The sequence below is a fragment of the Scyliorhinus canicula genome, chromosome 4, assembly GCF_902713615.1.
Source record: "Scyliorhinus canicula chromosome 4, sScyCan1.1, whole genome shotgun sequence".
Lineage (NCBI taxonomy): Eukaryota > Metazoa > Chordata > Chondrichthyes > Carcharhiniformes > Scyliorhinidae > Scyliorhinus > Scyliorhinus canicula.
The window spans coordinates 62,674,605-62,701,468 of NC_052149.1; the positions used below are offsets into that span (position 1 = coordinate 62,674,605).

Sequence of the window (26,864 nt, forward strand, 5' to 3'; positions counted from 1 at the left end):
GAGCAGTCACCTGGTAAACATGGGCAAATTATGAATTGAGCGATCCAACTTAAAAAATGTCCTCTATAACATATAAGACAAGTATACCCACTTAGGGATTGAGTTTATTCGCATCTAATTATTGAATAATAATCATCTTTATTCTCACAAGTAGGCTTATATTAACACTGCAATGAAGCGACTGAGAAAAGCCCCCAGATACCACATTCCGGCACCAGTTCTGGTACACTGAGGGAGAATTCAGAATTTCCAAATTACCTAATAGCACGTCTTTCAGGACTTGTAGGAGGAAACCGGAGCACCCGGAGGAAATCCATGCAGACACGGGGAGAACGTGCAGACTCTGCACAGACAGTGATCCAAGCCGGGAATCGAATCTGGGACCCTAGTGCTGTGAAGCCATAGTGCTAACTACTATGCTACTGTGCTGCCCACAATTCTGGGAGCCCGGTTTAAGGAATGCAAGGGAAGTCTACCATTTAACATATCTGTACTCACAGCTCTTAAACCACAGACTCTAATTATCACTATAAAACAATCTCAATTTATTTGAATTAAGTAGCTTGGTAATGGTGAAAAAGGGGAATTTAGGCCATTGTTGTCTCTACTGCTGCTTCAATGTAGTTTTAACAATTTATGCATTGTATTACCAATTTAAATTACTTTATCATTCTAGTGTATGCCACGTAGTCTCGTCCAAATAACATCACTTTTACAAGTCTGGTTTTAATAATAAATTAATTTATTTGTTAACTTATCATTTGAGTTTAGTTGTTAAACTATTTGAATGATATAGTATTGTACAAACATCCTTATCCTGTTTTAGCCTTCACATCTGGTTAATCGTTAGATGTGACCAAGAGATTGGAATAATTCATAAAATTTGAGCGCTACATTCCTGAGTTTGTGCCAGAATTGTCTACCCGTTTGAAACATTGTTGGATGTGCTTACCCCCATGTGGCAGGAGGATGTTCCACAGATGAGTGCAAATCTTGATGTAATTGGCTTGTTCTCACAAGGCAAGTTGGAACCTTTTACATCCATCCCAATCATACCTAAGGGAGGGGGGAACACATTTATTGAGAAAGAGATAAATCATATATTAATTATTCAAACTCTATTAAGCTCATTCTGGTAATTCGTATTATTTTTTCTTTTACCAATCCTCCAGAGTTACAGTGCAGAAGAACATTGTGGTAATGCATTTCACCAGGAACATAATCGGTGTCCACACAATGTCAACATTAGAATGGTACCTCTATTGGTAGGTAAGAGTTTGTGTGGATATCCCAGAATATGGGATTACACTGAACATTTTGCAACTAATTTGATTTTGAGTTGAAGCTTGTAATGCCTAGGCCCCTAGCCAGGTGTCAAAGAATGCATAATACAAACACCATGATTCTTACTATGTTGCAGCATTTGTCTTTTTTTCTGCATCTTGCAATCCTACTGTTATAGGATGACAGTGGCGCATCCACTTGCTGGAAATTCAGATGCAACCACACGTCAACCGGTTATGTGAGGCCTGATGCAATTACATTCTCTTTTAATAAAAAGCAAATAATCAACAAACCATTAGAAGACAATAACAGCACCTTTGAGGCACAAAAACAGAAATCAAACTTACAAAAGGAAACTTAGCCAATCAAACCAAATATAATTCCGGGGGCTATTACACTCCAGCCTCCGTGGAAGATGGACAGACAATCGGATCTGATGACCCCTGATATGCCATCAATGAACACACGACGAGTGCTGAACGTAACTGAGGCTTTAATAAACTAAATTGAAAGCCTCCTGGCCTCGGATCCCGAACTGGGGCAGCGGCAGAGCCTAACCACCTTTATACCGAGCCAGGGGCAGGCGGAGCCAGCAGGCAGTAGTTTACCATATTACATATAATACAGTGGCAATTTACCACAATACACAGATTGGAGACTACAACGGTTCGGACCCAGCAGGGACAAGCCCAGGCATGTAACAGTACAACAGTCCAATACAATACAGTGGTTTGCCACATTCACCCCCTGTTAAAAAAAGAGTCCAGCGGGGGTGAAGTGGACTTAAAGATCAAGTCTGTCGGGGGCCTTGACATTCCGCCGTGATCGCCTCAGTCCCGGCTGTGGTGTGGACACCGGTGTCGAGACCTACGTGTCTGGAAGCATGCCGTCCTCTTCTTCACCCAATAGTTGAGTCGGTGGTGGTGGTGGTGGTTGGGGGGGGGGGGGGGGGGGGGGGGGCGGTGTGTGGGCAGGGGTGGTGGTGATGGTCGCAGGTGGGCCTGTGGGTGTCAAGCCTTGAAGTAGCTGGGTAGTGGTGGAGGGTGACGGTGTAGGGTCGGGGGTGGTGATGATGGTCGCTGGGGAACCTGCAAGTGCCAAATCCCGGATGGAGATTGTGTCCTCTCGCCCGTCATGATGTGCTATGTAGGCATATTGGGGACTGGTATGGAGGAGCATGACCTTCTCGACGAGGGGATCTGCTGTATGACTCCTCGCATGCTTCTGGAGGAGGATGGGCCCTGGGACTATCAGCCAGGACGGGAGCAAAACCCCACAGGTGGACTTACTGGGGAAGGCAAACATACGCTCATGAGGGGTCCCATTGGTGGCAGTGCACAGGAGCGACCGGATGGAGTGGAGCACATCGGAGAGGACCTCCTGCCAGCGAGAGACTGGGAGACTTCTACACCATAGGGCCAGGAGGACTGCCTTCCAGACCGTCGCGTTCTCCCCCTCCACCTGTCCGTTGCCCCGGGGGTTGTAGCTGGTCGTCCTGCTGGAAGCGATGCCCTTGTTGAGCAGGAACTGACGCAACTCGTCGCTCATGAAGGAGGAACCCCGATCGCTATAGATGTAGGTGGGGAACCCGAACAAGGTGAAAAGACTGTGCGGGGCCTTGTTGACGGTGGCAGAGGTCATGTCAGGGCATGGGATGGCAAAGGGGAATCTTGAGTATTTGTCAACAATGTTGAGGAAGTATATGTTATGGTCAGTGGAGGGGAGGGGCCCTTTGAAATCGATGCTGAGGCGCTCAAAGAGGCGAGAGGCCTTTACCAGGTGCGCTCTGTCTGGCCAATAGAAGTGCAGTTTGAACTCCGCGCAGACCTAGAAGTCCCTGGTCACGGTCCTGACCTCCTCGATGGAGTAAGGCAGGTTGCGAGCCTTGATAAAGTGAAAAAAACGGGTGACCCCCGGGTGACAGAGGTCATTGTGGAGGGCCCGGAGTTGGTCTACTTGTGCGCTGGCATATGTCCAGCAGGATAGGGCATCTGGGGGCTCATTGGGCTTCCCCGGTCGATACAAGATATCGTAGTTGTAGGTGGAGAGTTCGATCTTCCACCTCAGAATCTTGTCGTTCTTGATTTTGCCTCGCTGTGTATTGTTAAACATGAAGGCAACCGACCGTTGGTCAGTGAGGTGAGTGAATCGCCTGCCGGCCTGGGAATGCCTCCAATGTCGCACAGCTTCTACAATGGCTTGGGCTTCCTTTTCGACGGAGAAGTGTCGAATTTCAGAGGCATGGAGGGTACGGGAGGAGAAAGCCTCGGGCCTGCCCGCCTGTTGAGGGTAGCGGCCAGAGCAAAGTCCGACGCATCGCTTTCCACCTGGAACGGAATGGACTCGTCCACAGCGTGCATCGCGGCTTTGACAATATCTGCCTTGATGCGGTTAAAGGCCAGCCGGGCCTCAGCCGTCAGGGTAAAAACAGTGGATTTAATAAGTGGACGAGCCTTGTCCGCATAATTGGGGACCCACTGGGCATAGTAAGAGAAGAACCGCAGGCATCACTTCAGGCCCTTGGGGCAGTGGGGGAGGGGGTGTTTCAGGAGGGGTGCATGCGGTTGGGGTCGGGCCCTCGGACACCGTTTTCCACAACATAGCCAAGGATGGCGAGGCGGGTTGTGCGGAAAACGCATTTTTCCTTATTATAAGTGAGGTTCAGGAGTTTAGCGGTGTGGAGGATGTGCCGGAGGTTTTCGTCATGGTCCTGCTGATCATGGCCGCAGGTGGTGACATTATCTAAGTACAGGAACGTAGTCCGCAGCCCGTACTGGTCAACCTTTCGGTTCATTTCTCGTTGGAAGACCGAGACCCCATTGGTGATGCCGAAGGGTACCCTGAGGAAGTGGTAGAGGCATCCATCTGCCTCGAAGGCAGTGTATTGGTGGTTCTCCAGGCGGATAGGGAGCTGGTGGTACGCGGACTTCAAGTCAACTGTGGAGAAGACTCAATACTGCGCAATCTGGTTGACCATGTCAGATATGCGGGGGAGGGGGTACGTATCGAGCTGCGTGTACTAGTTGATGGTCTGATTGTAGTTGATGACCATCCGTTGCTTCTCCCCAGTCTTGACGACCACCACTTGGGCTCTCCAGGGGCTGTCACTAGCCTCAATGATCGCCTCTCGTAGGAGTCGCTGGACCTCTGACCTGATCAAGGCCCAGTCCTGGGCACTGTATGGGCTGCTTCTAGTAGCGGCAGGCTTACAGTCCGGGGTGAGGTTAGCGAAGAGCGAGGGTCGGGCGACCTTAAGGGTCGCGAGGCTACAGACGTTGAGGGGGGGGCAGGGCTCCACCAAAATTTAAAGTAAGGCTTTGGAGGTGGCACTGGAAGTCGAGCCCCAGTAATAGGGTAGCGCAGAGATGGGAAAAGATGTAGAGTTTAAAGTTAGTGTACTCTACACCTTGTACGGTAAAGGCCGCGACACAGCAACCCCGGATTGCTACCGAATGTGATCCGGAAGCCTGGGAGATTTTCTGGGTCGCAGGTAAAATTGGGAGGGAGTAGCGCCTTATCGTATCTGGGTATATGAAGCTGTCTGTGCTCCCGGAGTCAAAAAGGCAGGCCGTCTTGTGCCCGTTGATCCGGACGGTCATCGTAGATTTTGTGAGGTGATGAGGCCGGGACTGGTCGAGCGTGATGGAGGCGAGCTTCGGAAGGTGATGGGTAGGCCAGTCGGAGGTAGCGGCGGCCAGCGTACGACCGGGTGAGCAGGGCTCCCGGGAGGCTGCGGAATGGTCCCAAGATGGCGGCCCCCATGGGTTGCGCGTGGCGGGTGGCATCGGGGATGGCGTCAAAAATGGCGGCCCCCATGGGTCGCACGTGGCGGGCGAAATCGAAGATGGCGCGCCCACGGGTCGCACATGACGGTGGCGCGGCAGCTGGGGGTGGCCCCGACAGGCAGCAGGCAGCACTGCTGGGCCTAGCAGTTTTCGAGGTCCACGAGGGTGCCGCGCGGTCGGAGGTGTCAGCCTCCATGTTCTTGAAAGCCACCTCCAGTGAGTTTGAGAGCTGCACTGTCCCTGGGAGGCTGAGTGTACCCCCTTCTAACAATTGCTGGCAGATGTAGTTGATTTCATGCCTGCGACATAAGCGACCCTGACCAACAGCTCCGCGTGTTGGGTAGCCGCTACCACCTGGCAATCACAGTTCCGGCTGAGTATCCGCAAGGCATGCAGGAATTCTGCTGGTGATTCCCCAGGGCATTGTCGTCTCATGGCAAGAAGGTGCCTAGCTTCATTTACAGACTTTACAGAGTGTCCTTTCAGCAGCATTATCGCCTCCGTATACGAGGGGGCGTCCCTGATGAGAAGAAAGACTTGTGGGCTCACCCGTGCGTGGAGGATCTGCTTCTTTTGGAGGTCATTGAAGTCTTTGGTGAAGGATCTGAGGTATGCTTCGAAGCAGCTTAGCCAGTGCTCGAATGTTGCAGTGGCGTTGGCTGCCTGTGGGTCCAGCTCCAAGCGATTAGGCTTGATGATGAATTCATCTTAGATGGTGAGTTTATTAAACTTATATGCCATCAATGAATACATGATGAGTAGTGAACGTAACTGACGCTTTAATAAGCTAAACAGAAAGCCTCCTGGCCTCGGATCCCGAACTGGGGCCGCGGCGGAACCTAGCCACCTTTATACCGAGCCTGGGGCAGGCGGAGCCAGCAGGCACATTACATATAATACAGTGGCAGTTTACCACAATACACAGATTATATACTACAGTGGTTCGGACCCAGCAGGGACAAGCCCAGGCATGTAACAGTACAACAGTACAATGCAATACCATGGTTTGCCACAACCCCCTCGACTGCACACTGCCTGGACCTGTTAATAGCGACCTTGGCCAGGCCCAGGAACAAGCTTACAAGGAGGATGTCCTCTCTCCTCACCCCGCTTTGCACCAGGTGACCAAAAATCAGGAGCTTGGGACTGAAGTGCAACCGAAGACTGAGGAGCAGCCCCTTCGAATAGTCAAAAATACCCTAACCCATATGCTACCTCTGGTAATCTTCGTAGACATGGAACACAGACTCTTCAAGAACGGCAGAAAACACATGCAACCTGGGAATCCGTGAACCACTGTAACCTTCAACTGCACAATACTGCTGCATGTAACACCCTCCATGTTACTACCCCAAATAGAGAGCCTGACCGAATTATATGCACAGTGGGAAATTATGTCACAAGAGCTGCCAGCCAATTGGAGGGCTGGCGGCACTTCAGATCCAGCAGTCATTGGGGAGAGCAGGTTGTGGGGCAGATTTTTCCTTTTTCATTTCTTTTACTCTAATTTCTATTTGTTTTACGAGGCTTAACGCTCATCTTAAACATCCATAGGTGTGAGGATGGGAATATGTCATCTGCTAAAGTGTGATATGATCAGCTCAATTTACAGAGTTGGATGTAGGCAAGTGGGCACAGAAGATCTCTTGTGCAGCTTGACCTGCAGTAGAAAGGGGGCAGAGAAGATTCACCAGGCTGTAGCCTGGGCTGGAGCGTTTCAGCTATGAGAAGAGGCTGGGGTTGTTTCCTTAGAGCAGAGAAGGCTGAGGGGGGGGGGGGGGGGGGGGGAAGCTCATTGAGATGTACAAAATTATGAGGGATATGGATACAGAAGGTAGGAAGAAACTGTTCCCTGTAGCAAAGGGGTCAATAACCATGGGGGCATAGATTTCAGGCAAAGAGGAAGAGATTTAGAGGGGATTTGAGGAAAAGCCTTTTCACGCAGAGGGTGGTGGGAATCTGGAACTCACTGCCGAGGAGGTTGATGGACTTGGGAACCTTCACATTTCAGAAACATTTAGATGATCACTTGAAAAGGCATTGCATACACGGACCAAGTGCTGGAAAATAGGATTAGAAGACATAGGTGTTTGAAGGCCAGCACAAGTGCAATGGGCCAAAGGGTCTTTTTCAGGCTGCAGGACTCTATGGCTCTATCTCTGCATAGGCTGCCATCTTCTCCCGAAGATCTCAGCAAGGGGAATTCCTAATGTAAAATCCATCGGTCCCAGTAATACAGCCGAGACAGATTTAAAAACAAAGTGACACAAAGGCTCATGTGTCTCCAGCAGGAGTGTGCACAACGTCAAAGTAAAAATGAAGGAAAGTTATGGGAAACAAGTTGTTAAAATACACTTACTTTTGTGGAAGTGTCCTTTCCATAACCTCTAAAATACAGATCAATGCCTCACAATTTGGATGTGGATATCAAATGGTTGTTTTTCATTTCTGATACATTTAGTAGATAATGGCAGCAACGAAATTCCCATAAATTAATACTTAACTGAAACCTCCAGTAATTTGAGGCATTGGTGGAGCTTGCAGGAAAATGCATCTTAATGCAAGGTCAGCATGTTTTCTTACTGGTGTCCATTTGCTTCTCTCAGCCACCTAATTTACACTGTAATTAAACGCAGTTAGAACTAGAAAGTTCTGGCCTGTGTTTCAATAAAAGTTGTAAAGTGTTACCTAGGCAACTACATCTGCATCCCTTTGGGGGTGAAAGGCTTTTGTATCATTCCTTCGGCGGTTAGAAACATTCCTTCTGCTATCAATCAATTAATGCAGTGTTATATTCTTTCTTTCAATTATTTCAAATATTAATGAAATATTTGGGGTATTCTGGTTATTTCTAATTTTGAAAATGTTCCTAAATCCAAAAATAAATCAGCAGTCAACTAGTTACCAGTTAATTCAGCTAAGAACAGTGGTGGACAATGATGTGTTGGGTACTCTGGATCTGTGGTTTACCTTAGCATTAACATAGACAGGCTACCAATACTTGTAATAGTACAACTCTATTTTGTTTAACTAAGAGCTGCTGAACATACTTGCACTGTAGGTCGACACTATGTTCGATTGATTGAAGACCTATGCCTAACCTGACCAGCCTTTACTGCTAGCACATGGTGGATGTTTGTGCTACTGACTGTGGGCTCTATCTGTCTCAGAGGCTGCATCCCGAATGAGCGGGAAAACTAGTGCCCTCTGGTTTTATAGTGACCGTGCCTGAACTGGTGATTGGCTGCTGTGTTGTGTGTTGATTGGTCTTGCAGTGTGCCAGTCAGTGTGTGTCTCTGCACTATCATATACTGATGTGTATACTATGACATCCCCCTTTTTTTTTTAAATGTGTGCTCGTGGTAATAAATAATGTATGATGTGAATATTCCTAACTATGTGTGGCATATGTGAGCATATTTACAAGATTATGTACATAAACTCTAAGATATTTACAGTGGAAGGTGTCTAGTGCAGATGGACAGTATGTAACAGAAAAATAACTAGAACAACAGTATGTACAAACCAGTGAGTTAATCAAATATTGCAACGAAACAATCAGTTCATGAGTTCAGAGAGTCCATGAATTCAGGCAGTTCATAAATTCAGTCTCTGAGGTGGGCGACGAATTCTGGTTGACTGCCTCAAGGGTGGGTCACGGGCCTCCTGGTCTGGAATGGGCGGGACTGTGTCAGACCCAGAGGGTGGCAGAGCGAAATGGAGATAACGTAATGGGTTCGTCGTGATGGCGAGGCAGGACATGATGATCTGGTGGCGAGCGAGGAAGGAGTCGTAGTGCCCGCCTATTTCGCCGCAGGAGAGAGCCGTGTGGTAGACGAACCAAAAATGACCTGAGGGCCACTTGTCTGAGCACCACAGCAGTGACGGACCAGTCACCATCTGGAGGTTGGACACGGACCTCGTCATCAGGAGCCAGATCAGGGAGATCCGTGGCACGGGCGTCGTATGCCGATTTGTGTTGGGCTCGAGGCAGCTGAATTCGGCAAAGGACCGGAACGTTGTCCAAGTCCGGGACATGCATGGCTGGCACCGTTGTCCGCAGCGTGCGATTCATCAATAATTGAGCCGGTGACAGGCCGGTGGACAATGGAGCAGATCTGTAAGCAAGCAAGGCAAGGTAAAATCCGGATCCTGCATCGGCCGCCTTGCACAGGAGTCGTTTTACGATGTGCACCCCCCTTTTCTGCTTTGCCATTGGATTGGGGGTAATGGGGACTGGACGTGACATGCGTGAAGTTGTATCGTTTGGCAAAATTGGACCACTCCTGACTGGCAAAACACGGGCCATTGTCGGACATGACCGTGAGCGGGATGCCATGGTGGGCGAAGGTTTCCTTGCACGCACGGAAGACTGCAGTTGAGGTGAGGTCGTGCAGCCTAACTACCTCCGGGTAGTTCGAGAAATAGTCCACTATGAGGACGTAGTCCCGGCCAAGCGCATGGAACAGTTCGATGCCCACTTTGGTCCAGGGGGATGTGACCAACTCATGGGGTTGCAAGGTTTCCCTTGGCTGAGCAGGCTGGAATCGCTGGCATGTTGGGCAGTTGAGAACGGCATTAGCTACGTCCTCATTGATTCCAGGCCAGTACACTGCCTCATGGGCCTGTGGGCGGCGTTTCTCCACTCCCAGGTGGCCCTCATGGAGCTGCTCAAGGACGAGGTTGCGCATGCTGTGCGGGATGACGATCCTGTCCAACTTGAGTAGAATTCCATCTACCACCGCCAGGTCCTCTTTAACATTATAGAATTGGGGGCATTGGCCCTTGAGCCACCCGTCTGTCAGGTGGCGCATGACATGTTGGAGCAGGGGATCGTTGGACGTCTCGCGACGAATTTGTGTGAGTCGTTCATCCGTGGCAGGCAGATTGGATGCGGCGAATGCCACATGAGCATCAATCTGGCACACAAAGCCCGCTGGGTCGCAGGGTGTGGTGACACATCGGGAGAGTGCATCGGCGACGATGAGCTCCTTAACCCAGGGTGTAGACGAGTTCGAAGTTGTACCGCCTGAGTTTAAGGAGAATGCGCTGCAGGCGCGGCGTCATGTCGTTAAGATCTTTTTGAATGATATTGACCAGTGGCCTGTGGTCTGTCTCGACTGTGAATTTTGGTAGTCCATAGACATAGTTATGGAATTTGACGACTCCAGTAAGAAGGCCCAGGCACTCTTTTTCACTATGCGCATAGCGCTGTTCGGTGGGCGTCATTGCACGTGACGCGTATGCGACAGGAGCCCATGAGGAGGCGTCATCACGTTGAAGAAGCACTGCTCCAATGCCAGACTGACTGGCATCCATGGAGATCTTTGTTTCTTTGGCTGGATTGAAAAATACCAACAGCTTCGCCCTGAGTTCCCGCCATTCTTGTTCATGGACGGGGAGCCATTGGAACTCTGTCGTCTTCTTGACCAGGTTCCTGAGACCCGTGGTGTGGGAGGCGAGGTAGGGATGAATTTCCCCAGGAAATTGACCATGCCCAGGAATCGGAGGACCGCCTTCTTGTCCTCCGGTGTCTTCATGGCCTTAATGGCAGATACCTTGTCCACATCCTGCTGCACGCCAAACTGTGAGATGTGGTCTCCGAGGAATTTAATTTCTGTTTGACCAAAGGAGCATTTGGCCCTGTTGAGGCGGAGGCCATGCTCATGGATTCGTTGGAAGACACGTTGGAGGCGATCAATGTGCTCCTGCGGGGTCGTAGACTACACGATTATGTCATCCACATATACGCGAACCACTTCGATACCTTCCATCATCTGTTCCATCAGGTACATGGATTACGGTAGAATGATGCAGTGTAGATTAATTTGTTCTTAAGGGCAGCACGGTAGCATTGTGGATAGCACAATTGCTTCACAGCTCCAGGGTGCCAGGTTCGATTCCAGCTCGGGTCACTGCCTGTGCGAGTCTGTACATCCTCCCCGTGTGTGCGTGGGTTTCCTCCGGGTGCTCCGGTTTCTTCCCACAGTCCAAAGATGTGCAGGTGAGGTGGATTGGCCATGATAAATTTCCCTTAGTGTCCAAAATTTCCCTTAGTGTTGCGTGGGTTTACTGGGTTATGGGGATCGGGTGGAGGTGTTGACCTTGGGTAGGGTGCTCTTTCCACGAGCCAGTGCAGACTCGATGGGCCTAATGGCCTCCCTCTGCAGTGTAAATTCTGTGATAAAACGATTCCAGCTATACCTTGAAGCTACAGACCTGGAAGCTGCTCAGACGCCCGGACGATTGCTCTCTTCCTTTCCACGGCCGGGGACCACGCCATCCATATCTTCAACTCTCTCACTTTCACTAAAGGTGAAGACAAGTCCAAGTTCAAGACAGTCCTGCTCAAATTCGACAGTCACTGTGACATTGTTGTAAATGAAAGTATTGAGCGATACCTTTTTCAACAGCGTCAGCAGGGTAATGATGAACCTTTTCAATCTTTTCTCACCCACCTTCGCATCCTCGCGCAGTCCTGCAATTACGGCTCCACCTCTGATTTGATGGTCCATGACCAGATCGTTTTCGGTGTGCAATCGGACCCCCTACGCCAGCAGCTCCTCAAAGTTTTTTTTTTTAAAATAATTTTTATTGAAAGAGTTTTCCATACAGACATTTACCCCTACTAATTTTTAAATTATTTACAACACAATCCCTCTAGGCAAATATCCCTCCCTCGCCCGCCCTCTCGCGCGCACCAGTCCTCCCCCCCCCCCCCCCAAGCAACAACTTAACAAACAAGGCAGCCTACAGTTTCAGACATGAGCAGCGAGCAGACTTGCCCGCGTTACAGTCGTGCATGTCCCCCCACGACCATTGCTGCCCCCCCCCTTCCCCTCCCCTCCCCCCCCCTCCCCTCCCCCCCCCCCCCCCCCCCCCTCCGGGTTGCTGCTGCCACGACCCCGTACGCCTATCTCTGATCTAAAAAGTCAAGGAAAGGTTGCCACCGCCTGGAGAATCCCTGTACCGACCCTCTCAGGGCAAATTTGATCCTTTCTAGCTGAATATAGCTAGCCATATCGTTAATCCAAGTTTCAACGCTTGGAGGCCTCGCGTCCTTCCATTGAATTAATATCCTTCGTCGAGCCACTAGGGACGCAAAGGCCAGTATTCCGGCCTCCCTGGCCTCCTGTACCCCCGGTTCTACCCCGACCCCAAAGATCGCAAGCCCCCATCCTGGTTTGACCCTGGACCCCACCACCTTCGACACCGTCCTTGCCACCCCCTTCCAGAACCCTTCCAGCACCGGACATGCCCAGAACATATGCACATGGTTCGCTGGGCCTCCCAGACATCTGACACACCTGTCCTCACCCCCAAAGAACCGGCTCATCCTTGTCCCCGTCATGTGAGCTCTATGCAGCACCTTAAATTGAATGAGGCTCAGCCTCGCACACGAGGAGGAAGAATTGACCTTCTCCAGTGCATCCGCCCACGTCCCGTCTTCTATCTGCTCTCCCAGCTCCACTTCCCACTTGGCTTTCAGCTCCTCCCCTGATGCTTCTTCCGCCTCCTGCATTATCTTGTAGATGTCTGATATCTTCCCCCCTCCGACCCAGACCCCGAGAGCACCCTATCACTCGCCCCCTTACTGGGGAGCAGGGGGAACCCCTCCACCTGCCGCCTAGCAAATGCCTTCACTTGTAAATATCTGAACATGTTTCCCGGGGGGAGCTCAAACTTCTCCTCCAGCCCTCCCAGGCTCGCAAACCTCCCCTCTATAAACAGGTCCTTCAGCTGCCGTATGCCCACCCTGTACCAGCTCTGAAATCCCCCGTCGATGTTCCCCGGGATGAATCTGTGGTTCCCTCTTATTGGCGCCGCCAACAGACCTCCCATTTCCCCCCTGTGTCGCCTCCACTGCCCCCATATCTTGAGGGTGGCCGCCACCACCGGGCTCGTGGTGTACCTCGTGGGGGGGAGCGGCCATGGTGCCGTTACTAGGGCCCCCAGGCTTGTGTTGCCACAGGACGCCCTCTCCATTCGTTTCCAAGCTGCCCCCTCCCCTTCCATCATCCACTTGCGCACCATTGACACATTTGCCGCCCAGTAATACCCCGAGAGATTGGGTAGTGCCAGCCCTCCACTGTCCCTACTCCGCTCCAAAAAGACCCTTCTCACCCTTGGGGTGCCATGCGCCCACACATAGCTCATGATGCTACTCGTCACCTTTTTGAAGAAGGCCCTAGGGAGGAAGATGGGCAAGCACTGAAATCAAAACAAGAACCTTGGGAGGACCGTCATTTTGATTGACTGCACCCTCCCCGCCAGCGACAACGGTACCATGTCCCACCTCTTAAATTCCTCCTCCATCTGTTCCACCAGCCTGGAAAAGTTCAACTTGTGGAGGGTCCCCCAGTTCCTTGCCACCTGCACCCCTAAGTACCTAAAGCTCTTTCCTGCTCGCTTGAAGGGGAGTCTCCCAATACCCTCTCCCTGATCCCCCGGGTGTATCACAAAAACCTCGCTTTTGCCCAAATTTAGTTTGTACCCCGAAAAGTCCCCAAACTCTGCTAATAGTTCCATTATCTCCGGCATTCCCCCTTCTGGGTCTGCCACGTACAGCAGTAGATCATCCGCATACAGCGATACTCGATGTTCCTCCCCTCCCCTAGTCAGTCCTCTCCACCCCCCTGAACCCCTCAGTGCCATCGCCAACGGTTCAATCGCCAGTGCGTAAAGTAGGGGGGATAGGGGACATCCCTGCCTGGTCCCTCGGTGGAGCCCGAAATACTCCGACCTCCTCCCGTTTGTCACTACACTCGCCGTCGGGGCCGAGTAGAGCAACTTCACCCACTTAATAAACCCTTCCCCAAACCCAAACCGTTCCAACGTCTCCCACAGGTACTCCCACTCCACCCTATCGAATGCCTTCTCCGCGTCCAGCGCTACCACTATCTCAGCCTCCCCCTCCACTGCCGGCATCATAATTACATTCAGCAATCTCCGCACGTTCGTGTTGAGCTGCCGCCCCTTCACGAACCCTGTCTGGTCCTCATGGATTACCCCTGGCACACAATCCTCTATTCTAGCTGCCAGGATCTTTGCCAGCAACTTGGCATCCACGTTCAGAAGCGAGATAGGCCTGTAGGACCCGCACTGCACGGGGTCTTTATCCCGCTTCAATATCAGGGAGATCAGAGCCTGCGACATTGTCGGGGGCAGAACCCCCCCTCTCGCGCCTCATTAAAGGCTCGTACCAGTACCGGTCCCACCAAGTCCACATTTTTCTTGTAGAATTCCACCGGGAACCCATCTGGCCCCGGCGCCTTCCCCGCTTGCATCTGACCTATTCCCTTGACTAGCTCCTCTAGCCCTATTGGCGCCCCCAGCCCTTCTACCAGCCCCTCCTGGACCCTTGGGAACCTCAATTTGTTTAGAAAGTCCTCCATTCCCCCTCTCCTCGTCGGCGGCTCAGACCGATACAACTCCTTGTAAAAATCCCTGAAGACCCCATTCACTTCTTGCCCCTTCTGCACTACCTTCCCGCCCCTCTCCTTCACTCCCCCAATCTCCCTAGCTGCATCTCGTTTGCAAAGCTGGTGTGCCAGCATCCTGCTCGCCTTTTCCCCATACTCATAGACCGCGCCCTGTGCCCTTCTCCACTGCGTCTCTGCCTTCCTGGTGGTCAGCAGGTCGAACTTGACCTGCAGGCTGCGCCGTTCTCCCAGCAGCCCCTTCTCTGGTGCCTCCGCATATCTCCTATCCACTTCCAATAGCTCCCCCACCAGCCTCTCCCTCTCCTGCCTCTCCGTTCTTTCTCTGTGCGCCCTTATGGAGATCAGCTCTCCCCTCATCACTGCCTTCAGGGCCTCCCAGACCATCCCCACCTGCACCTCACCCGTGTCATTCAAGTCCAGATAGCTCTCAATGCTCTTCCGGACCCTTTTACACACCTCGTCGTCCGCTAACAGCCCCACATCCAGCCGCTACAGCGGGCGCTGGTCCCGCGCTTCCCCCATTTCCACATCCACCCAATGTGGTGCATGATCAGAGATCGCAATGGCCGAGTACTCAGCTTCCCTTACCCTCGGGATCAGCCCCCTGCTCAACACGAAGAAATCGATTCTGGAGTACACTCTATGGACGTGGGAGAAAAAGGAATACTCCCTCGCCCTCGGCCTACCAAACCTCCATGGGTCTACTCCTCCCATCTGCTCCATGTACCCCCTCAGCACTTCTGCCGCTGCCGGCCTCCTATTGGTCCTTGAGCTCGATCTGTCTAGCCCGGGGTCCAGCACTGTGTTAAAGTCCCCCCCCATGATCAAGCCCCCTGCCTCCAGTCCCGGAATGAGGCCCAATAGGCGCCTCATAAAACCCGCGTCATCCCAGTTCGGGGCATATACGTTGACCATCACCACTTTCTCCCCCTGCAGCTTACCCTTCACCATCACATACCTACCCTCCTTATCCGCCACCACCTCCTCCGCCACGAACGACACCCTCTTTCCCACCAGAATCGCCACCCCCCGGTTCTTTGCGTCCAATCCAGAGTGGAACACCTGTCCCACCCACCCCCTTCTCAGGCGAACCTGGTCCACTACCTTCAAATGGGTCTCCTGTAACATTGCTACATCAGCCTTCAGTCCCTTCAGGTGTGAGAATACCCTTGATCTCTTGACCGGTCCATTCAGCCCCCTCACGTTCCAAGTGATCAGCCGGGTCGCGGGACGACCCGCCCCCTTCCCCTGCCGATTAGCCATGTCCTGTTCCCTGCTCGCCCCGGGTCGACCCTCCCCTTCTGACCCGCTCCCCATGGCGATGTCCCCCTCCCCCCACCTCTCCAGTCCTCCACTTCCCGTTTCTGGTCTTTTCAGCAGCAACCCGGTGTCCCTCCCTAACCCCCCCCCCAGGCTAGGACCCCTCCTAGCCGCGATGTACCCTCCATCGTACTCCCGTAAGTCAGCTGGTTCACGCTGACCCGGCTGCTCCTGCCACACTCCGACTCCCCCCGGCTCGGGGGGGGTGCCTCCCCCCCCTTGCCACTCCTCCCTGGCCCCGCTCCAGCGCGGGAAAGGTCGCCATTGCTAGCCACGCCCCGCACTCCTCCCCTCCCCCCTCCTCTGCCCCGCGCGCGGGAAAACAGAGGAAAGCCCGCGCTTTCGCCCTGCCACACCCCACCCCGCCATCTTCAGTTCCACCCCCGTCCCCGTCCATGCCTGTAAAGAACCCCCCCTAGGAGCCCATATCCCCGATCTGCTCTCCCCCCCGTCCCGCCTCCCAACTTAACATTATAAATAACAGATAGATAACAAATAACAATGTACTTAACAGTCGCCCTCTACCAAACAGCATAAATAACCATAAATAACCATGAATAACCACAATAACAATAACTAAGGGAAGTTGGCAAAGGGGGAAAAAACATCAGAAGAAAAACCACAGCAAGAGTTCAAAATCCAAACAAAGAATTCAGCTGAAAGTACCCGAGCGGCTACGGCCGCCAAGTATCCCCTGGGTCTAATTCGAGTCCAGTTTCTCTTCCTGTACAAAGGCCCACGCCTCCTCTGGGGACTCAAAATAGTGGTGTTGGTTCCTGTAGGTGACCCACAAGCGCGCTGGCTGCAGCATTCCGAACCTGATCCGTTTTGCATGTAGCACCGCCTTCGTCCGGTTGTACCGGGCCCGCCGCTTTGCCACCTCCGCACTCCAGTCCTGGTAGACCCTCACCGTCGAATTCTCCCACTTGCTGCTCCTTTCCCTCTTGGCCCACTCCAGCACTCTCTCACGGTCGCTGAGTCGCTGGAACCGCACCAGCACCGCCCTCGGGGGCTCATTTGCTCTTGGCCTCCTAGCCATGACCCTGTAGGCCTCTTCCAGCTCCAGGGGCGAAGGGACGGCCCCTGCCCCCATCAGGGAGCTCAGCATTTCTGCTACATATCCCGGGAGGTCTGACCCCTCCAGGCCTTCTGCCAGGCCCAAGATCCTCAGGTTCTTCCGCCTCATTCGGGTATCCAGCTCCTCAAAACGGCTCTGCCATTTCAGGTGGAGTGCCTCGTGCACCTCTACCTTTCCCACGAGGACCGTGGCCTCCTCCTCCCTCGCAGTCATCTCCTGCTGCAGCTCCCGAATCGACGCCTCTTGGGTCGCCTGGGCTCCCATCAGCCTGGTGGTCTTCGCATTCATTGACTCCAAGAGCTCCATTTTCAGCTCCGTAAAGAAGCGCAGGAGAGCGGCCTGCTGCTCCTCCGCCCATTTCCTCCATTCCTCGGGTGCGCCACCGGCCGCCATTTTGGTCTTCTTCCCCCGCTTTTTTTTGGGAGCTGCTGTTGCTTTCTTTACCACCCCACTCCGGGTACCGACCATAAAGTTGGTCTGGTTCTCTTCAGGGAGCCTTCCCCCACCGGGATTTGTCCTTACAGCGCCGTTGGGGCCCTCCAATCGGCCCGAAAACACCTTTGTAGCAGGAGCAGCCAAACGTGCGACTTAGCTGGTCATAGCCGCAACCGGAAGTCCAGCTCCTCAAAGTTAAACAGCTCACCCTTACGATAGCCATCGAGACCTGCGTTCTGCGATACACGCCACTAACCAATACTCGCACATTCAAGCGGCTGAAACGGCGCAGCAAGGCCCCCACAAGGCAGAGCGGGTGCAAGCCATTAAACAACTCCAGGGCCGAAGCCTGGATGAGGACGGCCATTTCACGCGCTTTTTGCGGGCTCCTGCGCATGTGCGCACTGACCGAGGGGACGGCAACGCCGAAGATCGCACTGCACAGGCGCGCACCACGTACGACCGCACCGCATATGCACGGTGGCGCACCGAACGTTTTGACGTCACAATGTGCAGCAATTGTGGCTCCACCCATTTAAGGCAGCAATGTCCTGCAAAATCCCGACGCTGTCTCCAATGTGGCAAGCTTGGCCACTATGCTGCCTTATGCAGGTCTGCTCAACCTACTACCTCTCGTCGCTCCAACCAGCCACGCAGGGATGTCCGAGCCATCCAGCCACTGGTCAACGATTCCGACTCCGACTTGATTTCGGACCTTGATATCGAGGACCCTGAAGCACCATTTCGGGTGGGCATCATCACCAAACACAAGATGCTCCCGAAGACAAAAGCCAAGTCTCTCCCAATATTCAACATTGATCCGGACGACGAGTGGTGTACCACCCTCACGATCAACCGATCCCGCATCCGCTTCCGCCTCGACACCAGCGCTTCAGCCAACCTCAACGCGCGGTCTGACCTCGAAAGGCTCCATGCCAAGCTTACTATCCTGCCATCAGCCTGCCAGCTTCTGGACTATAATGGTAATTCCATTACTGTGCCCTGGCATGGCGGGGGGGCCTGTTTCAATTCTTGACTCTTGATAAGGTTAAGTTTGAATTGAGGGGAAGGATAGAGGGGTTCTACAATTCATGGGCGTTATTCATCATGCACTTTCAAGAACTGGATAACATCGAACATTAGTTGGGGGAGGGGTGGGTGATGGTGTTAATGGTGGCTGTGGGTGATTCCTGATTACTTTTTGTCAGTTGTTCATGTGAACATGTGGGCAAAAGTTTTGGGTTTGGTGGGAGGATGGGATCGTTGTTATTGATATGGGGATTGACATATTTGTTACTGATTATTGTTTATTACTGATTGTTGTTTATTGTTGGTGCGTGTGAATTTGGGAGAAAATGCGAAAAAGGAAGAAGAATAAAGAAATATTTAAATATACGTTTGCCAGATTTACCCGTGCCTGGGACTAAATGGCTGAGCCCAGGAGACCTTGTCAGGGTACCGTTTAGTACCGGTCCACACAAACGTGGACCCGGTATAATGGCAATGGGGGCGGGGGTCTCCCAGGCCATTGGAGACCCCTGGGTGGGACAGAGACACTCAGTGCTCCATACCTCACCTCTCTATACCCTTCCACTCTGTCGATGACCTCAGTGTGATAACCACCGGTTCAACTGCCAACACAAAAAGCAGCGGGGCAAGAGGATCCCCTGCTTTGTTCCCCTCTACAACTGAAAGTACCCTGAGCTTAATGAATTAGTACGAGCGCTCGCAGAGGGGGGCTTACACAGAAGTCTGACCCAAGAAATTAACCTGTGTCCAAACCCGAACCGTCCCAGTATCTCAGAAATACTCCCATTCTCTCTGGTTGAATGCTTTCTCCGCATCCATGGAGATTATTACCTCCGCCTCCGAACCCCACGGGGTTGACATCCCCACATTAAATAATCTTCTTATATTGCCCAACAATTATTGGTCCTTCACGAACCCAGTCTAATCCTCAGCACCTGCCCCCGGCAGACTTTCCTTCAAGAGCATTGCCAGCACCTTGGCCAATAACTTTGTGTCTGCATTCAATAGAGATATGGGCCCATAAGACCCAAACACCTTTGGCTCCGTATCCTTTTTCAGGATTAGAGAGATGGAAGCCTGTGCCAACGTGGTCTGTAACTCTCTCCGGGATAACAAATCATTAAACATCTCCATTAGCTGAGGCCCCAGCACCATTGCAAATTATTAAATAAAATTCTACTAGGAATCCGCCTGGGTCCAGAATCTTCCCAGACTGCATAGAGCAAATGCACCTCATAATTTCCTCCAGCTCAAGCGGAGCCTCCAGCCCCTACACTTTCTCCTCCTCCACCACCATGAAGTCTAAACCATCCAAGAAGTGATTCATGTCTGTGTCCCCCTCTGGGGACTCCAAACTGTACAACCCCTGGTAATAGGTCTCAAATACCTAATTTCTTCTGGATCAGAAACAACTCCACCCCACCCATCTCCCTCGAGACCGCCTGCCATCTCAACTGGTGTATCAGTAACCTTCTGGCCTTCTCACCATGGTTGTAGAACGTCCCTTGTACACAACGCAACTGGCTAACCGCTTTCCCCATCAATACCAATTCAAACACCATCTGGAGCTTCTTTGACTCCTTCAACAGCTCCTCCTTTGGGGTAGCCGAGTACTGCCGGTCCACCGTCCAAAAAGCCTCCACCAACCTGTCTCTCCATCCTTCCCATCTTCTCTCTCTGTATCTCAATTAAGATCAGGTCCCCACCAATTACCACTTTTAACACCTCCCAGAACGTAATAGGTGAGATAATAGGCGAGATCTCTTCGCTCTTTTAATATCTACGTACTTTCCTATAGCCACGGCCACCCTCTCACATGTCCCCTTGTCTGCCAACTATGCCACATCCAACTTCTACAGTGATCGCTGGGCGCAACCCCTTTCCAAACGCAAATCCACATAGTGCGAAACATGTTCAGGTATGACAATTGTCGAGTATTCTGACTCTACCATCGCAGGGAACAATGCCTTAACCACTGTAAAAAAAGTCAATGTGGGAGTAAACCCGGTGCACATGTGAAAAAAAGGAGAACTCCTTCCCTCTTGGATGCCGAAACCTCCACAGATCCACATCCACCATCTAATCCATGAATCCAAGCAACTCCTTTGCCACTCCCGAAATCTTCAGGATTTTAGGGCACGACTTGTCCAGTCTGGGGTCAAGCACACAATTAAAATCCCCCTGCATCATAATCAGCTGTGAGAATCCAAATCCGGGACAGCCGCCAGCACCCTCTTAATAAACTCTGTATCCTCACAATTAGGTGTGCACACATTCACTAAAACTGCAGGGCCCCCTCCAAACCTTCCTGTCACCATCACGTATCTTCCCCCAAGAATCTCCACAGTTCCCCTCGTCTTTGTGCAAAATCAAGAATGGAACATTTGTCCCACCCACCCTTTCCTCAACCTCGTTTGATCCCTAATCCTCAAGTGAGTCTCCTGTAAGAAAAGCACATCCGCCTTCAAGCTCTTCAAATTGGCAAACATCCATGATCTTTTAATCGTTCAGTTAAATCCCCTCACTTTCCATGTGATTAGACTGGTGGGCGGTCACCCCCCCCCCCCCCCACACGCCCTGATCAGCCATACCCTAGTGTTATGGGAATCCCACAGGACCCTGCCTTGCCTAGGTTCCATGCCCATCCAGGATTGCTGTCGCCACCTCCCTCCTCCCAATAATTCAACAAAGAAACCTTCACCATCAGCAGCCCATACCCTCCTCCAAACCCCACCCCTTGCTCACCCAACCCCACTCCCTCTACCCCCACTCCTCCCAGCAATCACCCTCCCCCCAATAACCCCTCACCCATACCAAACAAAGAAAACCCAACAGCACTAGGCTTGTTATACAAACAAAAACAAAATTGCTCCCTGCCAAAATAACCTGTCACGGTGTTCTCCCACACTCCGCTTCCATCAACCAACATCCCTGCTTGCAGGGTGACCCCCACCTGGGGAGAAATGCAAGTTATATTTCCAAAATATTCCGCACCCAGCCCCTCCTACATGAACCTACTCTTAATCTTGTACCACAAACCAATCCATCCACTCCCCGCACCCCCACCATTCCCAAATAATTGCTTTAAAACAATCAAAAACTCATATCCCAGATACAGGGGCTGGATTTACCGTTTTTCAGGCTACCTGCCGATGCCGGAGTGGGATCTGTGGCATTTTACGGTGACAAAATCGGCGCCGAACCCTCATTGATCCTGCGACCGGTGAGGGGCTAGCAGCTGCGCCAAGTAAACCCCCGGCTCCCCCTATATAAACGGCTGGAGAACGGCCGGGTCCGTGGTTGTGCATGCCCACGGCGACCATCTGCAGTGGTCGCGTCGTAAAACATGGCGCCGGCTATGCACGGACCCGACCTGCCAAATACTGCCCCCCTGGCCATCCCCCACCAGGCGCCCCAGCTCTCACGACTCCCGGGGCCGACTGTGGCGGCATTGGGCACAGTACACAGCTGCCAATCGGGGTTCCCGACCTCTGAGACCACGCTGAGTACCCTGCGTGGTCAGGAATGCGGCCATAGGGGGCAGAGCATCGGGGGAGGGCCTTCAGGTGACGTGGTGCGTGACGCGATGATGCCATTTCGGAGGGGGCGGAGGATAGGAAACCGGGCCTTGATGTAGTGGAGGAGCCGGGTGGCCCCTGGGTGGCAGAGGTCATCGTGGATAGCACGTAGTCGGTCATCTTGCGCGCTGGCGCATGTGCCGCGGGACAGGGCATCTGGGGGTTCGTTGAGCTTCCCAGGACGATATACGATATCGTAGTTATAGGTGGAGAGTTCGATCCTCCACCTCAAGATCTTATCATTCTTGATCTTGCCCCGCAGCATATTACCGAACATGAAGGCTACCGATCGTTGGTCGGTGACGAGGGTAAAACTCCTAGCAGAGAGGTAGTGCCTCCAGTGCCGCACGGCTTCCACGATGGCTTGGACCTCCTTTTCAACTGAAGAGTGTCGAATTTCGAAGGTGGTGAGAGTTCGTGAAAAAAACGCTGCAGGCCTGCCTGCGTGATTGAGGGTAGAGGCGAGGGCGACCTCTGATACGTCGCTCTCCACCTGGAAGGGGACGGACCTGTTCACCGCGTGCATCGCGGCTTTGGCGATATCCGCCTTGATGCAGCTGAAGGTGTGGCGGGCCTCAGCCGCCAGTGGGAAGATGGTGGCCTTGATTAGTGGCCGGGCTTTGTCCGCATAGTTGGGGACCCACTGGGCATAATATGAAAAGAACCCGGGGCACCTTTTCAGGGCCTTGGGGCAGTTGGGAAGGGGGAGTTGCAGGAGGGGTCTCATATGGTCAGGGTCCCAGAACCCCATTTTCCACTATGTAGCCGAGGATGGCTACTCTGGTTGTGCGGAAAACGCATTTCTCCTTGTTGTAAGTGAGGTTAAGGGTTCGGGAAGTTTGGAGAAATCTCTGGAGGTTTCGGCCATTCTATGCCCTCGGACAACCCAATGTTCCTCAAGTTTTGACATCTGGAGCGGCTCTCAGGTCATCAATCTTGGCCTTTAGTATTTTTTTGCCCCTCCAACATCATCATCACTACCTCTGCCGCCAAGGAGGCATCCGATCCTCATGATCTGAGATCGTCTCCTCCACCTTCTGGATCTATGAATTCTGAACCGCCAAAATAAAAGTACTCAGGCAGGAGCCACCTTATATGTGACCACTCACTACATGGCCGCAACTGGAAGTCGGTACATCCTGCTTAATCACTGGGTAAACTTAATGAGCCGTGGAATATTGCTACTTTTTAATGAGCAAAATCAGAGAGGTTATTTACAGTTAGCTATTACTAACATTAGTAAAATATGGAGCGGGATCGAACGGCCACATTGCACCTTAAAAGCAGCGCTCTGGGTCACAATGTGGCCGATAGAAGCCAGGAGCCCGAACTTGGGTGACATTGTGGTGTGAATCCCACCCATGTGGGTGGGATCATGTTTTGGCAAATCGGCATATTAGAGCGAGACAGCTAATCTCACTACAATGTGGAGTTTCCCAAAGCACCTGAGGCACTGGGATCTTTCCCCTTCGCCTCACAGACATCGGGTGAGCACCATTCAGTACTGGTCTCCACAAACGGAGGGGTCAGGAGTCGCGTCACGTTTCCAGAGATTGGGATACCATTTTTAAAATAGCTACACTGAGGAGTTCCGGCGAGCGGAGCTGCTCAGTGCAAAAAACGGGGTATGTGCGGCATCGGACATGCATTTCCCACTGAGGCCCCCTATCTAACCGGGGACACGTCAAATAGTGGGGAGTTTCTCGGTGCTGCGAGTACCAGGAAACACCCGGTTCAACATGCTTGATGCACCATCAATTGGACTCGAGTCGTGAAGTAGTTCCAAACAACAGGCTTTAATACACTAGATGTGTGCCTGGCAGTAGACGTACAGAGAAAGGTCGACTGCCAGCCATTATGAGTTCTTATACCCCGCCTCATAGGCGGAGCTACCAACCTCTCAGCCAATCAGCGGGTAGTCACATGACTAGCCTCAGCCAATTGGCAGAGAGGCACATGACTCGCCTGAGCCAATGGGCAGCGAGTCTTCTGCACCAATGGCAGCATGGTTCTAAAGGAACCGTAATCTCCCTAGTCATACTACCACATTCACCCCTTGTGGAGAAAGAAGCGTGGGGGGGGGGGGTAGTGGGAGAGAGAGGGGGGGGGCGGTGCGTGTGCCCCGTAAGACTGGTAGTATGACTAGAGATAATTCAAGTTGTACCGAGGTATCTTATGGCTGCCCACTGGCCCGCGACGAACGTGCAAAACAATATCACCGCACACAGTGTATAATCAAACAACAATTTAAAACAATGAAAAAAAATATGCAAAACAAACACGTGCACGAACACAAGGAGTCCATAAAGTTCATCAGAACATTAAATTGACTCGATCAGCCGGGTGGGTGCCTTCGATGTCCTGCTGGACCTGCGCAGCGGTGCCGGTGACATTGGAGTGGTGGTCATCCGTGACTCCGGGAGCGGCGGTCGTGGCCCTGTGTCCGTACCCCTGGTCGGTGCTAGTGGTGGCCGGGCCAGGGGAGGGGGTTCCTGTGCGCTGGTTCTCGGGGGCGCTGGGGGCGGTTGGGACTGGAGGGGAGGTGTTGGTGCTGGGGGTTGCGGCCGCACTCCGGTGGGTGCCAGGTCCCGAAGGGAGACCGTGTCCTGTCGTCCGTCGGGATACTCCACGTACGCATACTGCGGGTTTGCGTGGAGTAACTGGACTCGTTCAACCAACAGGTCGGACTTGTGCACCCGCACGTGCTTCCGGAGCAGGACGGGCCTGGGGGTGGCCAGCCAGGTTGGGAGCGGGGATCCTGAGGACGACTTCCGTGTCGGGGTGGACGAAACTCTCTGTGCTCCCGGAGTCCAGTAGGCAGCTCGTCTCATGACCATTGAGGAGGATTTGTGTGGTCGCCATGGAAAGCATGCGGGGCCGTGATTGCTCCAGCGTCACTGCGGCGAGCCGTGGCAGGAACTCGGAGTCATCATCCCATATGGAGTATTCACTTGCAGGGTCCTCCAGGTGGATCCAAGATGGCGGCGCCAGTCGGCCGCACGGGTGGGGGTGAACAAAATGGCGGCGCCCGGAGCTCGAACGTGGCGTCGGGGGCCCAATATGGCGGCGCCCATGGGTCACTCGTGGCGGCGGGGGGTGGAGGCAGCGAGGTCCACGGGCCGCACGGGGCCCTAGAGGCGCGCGGGGGGGGGACCCGCGGTCGCTGTTCGGAACGGTATAGACCGATTTTGACTGGCAGACAGCTGCATAGTGGCCCTTCTTGCCACAGCTTTTACAAGTTGTGTTGCGGGCGGGGCAGTGCGGGCGGGGGTGCTTGGCCTGACCGCAAAAGTAGCAGCGGGGGCCTGTGGGCTTATCGGGGCGCCCTGCAGCGCAGGTCTGGGGGGGGGTCAGAATCGGCGGGAGTGGGGTGGTTTCATGCCACGCTGCCCAAGAGGCCACCGCGCTGCCGGGGACATAGGCATGGGCGTTGCGGTCAGCGACCTCCAAGGAGGATGCGAGGGTCCATGCCTCAACGAAACTTAAAGTGTCCTTTTCCAGAAGCCTCTGTCGTATCTGGGATGATTGCATGCCCGCCACAAAGGCGTCCCTGATCAAGAGTTCGGTGTGCTCCGCTGCAGCGACCTGCGGGCAGGCGCAATTTCTCCCTAGGACAATGAGGGTCCGATAGAATTCGTCGAGGGACACACCGGGGAACTGTTGCCTCGTAGCCAGGAGGTGCCGCAGACCTGATTCACTGGCCTGATGAAATGTCCTTTCAGCAGATCCATAGTGGCATCATAGTCCAGTTCATCCTCTATCAGAGAGTAGACGTTGGTGCCCACGCACGAGTGGAGAAATTGGAGTTTCTGTTCCCTTGTCGGGCAGTTTTCTGTTGTGGCGAGGTAGCTGTTAAAACACGCCAGCCAATGTTTAAACGCTGCTGATGCATTTGTAGCATGCGGGCTGATGCGGAGGCAGTTTGGCTTGATTCGTAGCTCCATTTCAAAATTCTAATGTATTAAATTGATGCACCATCAATTGGACTCGAGTCGTGACGTAGTTCCAAACAACAGGCTTTAATACACTAGATGTGTGCCTGGCAGTAGATGTACAGAGAAAGGTCGACTGCCAGCCAGTACGAGTTCTTATACCCCGCCTCGTAGGCGGAGCTACCAAACTCTCAGCCAAACAGCGGGTAGTCACATGACTAGCCTCAGCCAATTGGCAGAGAGGCACATGACTTGCCTGAGCCAATGGGCAGCGAGTCTTCTGCACCAATGGCAGCATGGTTCTAAAGGTACCGTAATCTCCCTAGTCATACTACAACAATGCTCGCGAAGGGACTTTGTTCCCATTTAGTTAAATCGCGCTCATAGTGTTCGATATTTAAATACACCAAATTTTAACAGGCTTTTTTTTTCTAAACACCTGGGAAAAGAACACTTCCGGGCACCATGAGTGGGAGCTTGTAACTGCTGTTATAGTATATAGTATAAAGGGGCAGGATAAGCCAGCATTCACGCTCTCTCAGAAACGTTCTCTCTCAGTTACACCAAAAGAAAAAAGCATTTGAGTGCAGCCCCACAATGGCAATTCAAAATCCCAGGTGTTAGAATTGGAGGTGTCAGTATACCTTTTGTTCTCTGCCTTGACTCAACAGAGGTGCTGGGAGGATGGCAAAAGATACACGATAAGCAAGGGGAAGAATTTTAAAGTACATAAAAAGAAATCTGTCACACTCTTCTTACATGGTAAACTATTATTAGTTCTCCCATTTGCTAATTATTCCTGTAGTCTTAAGGGTGAATTTGATACACTATAGTCCCAGTAACATATATTTTAAAAAGCATGCATCTGAAGGCGTGGGGAATAAAACAGTGGTCATTATTTGAAACTTGATGCATGTAAATTAAGCAGGCGTTTTTTTCAGAGAAATTCCCCTGAAAGAATGTTCTATTCTTTGCAATCC

At 52.5% G+C, this 26,864-nt stretch overlaps 1 protein-coding gene across 3 annotated transcripts in view; it reads right to left on the reverse strand.

Annotated features, from left to right (window-relative positions):
- fggy (FGGY carbohydrate kinase domain containing) overlaps positions 1–26,864 on the reverse strand; it is a 435,125-nt gene that overhangs the window by 159,923 nt on the left and 248,338 nt on the right. For all 3 annotated transcript variants that reach the window (XM_038794356.1, XM_038794353.1, XM_038794355.1), the window contains one exon: positions 953–1,056. In XM_038794356.1, coding sequence (XP_038650284.1) covers positions 953–1,056 — 104 coding nt within the window. The remainder of the gene's footprint in view (positions 1–952; positions 1,057–26,864) is intronic.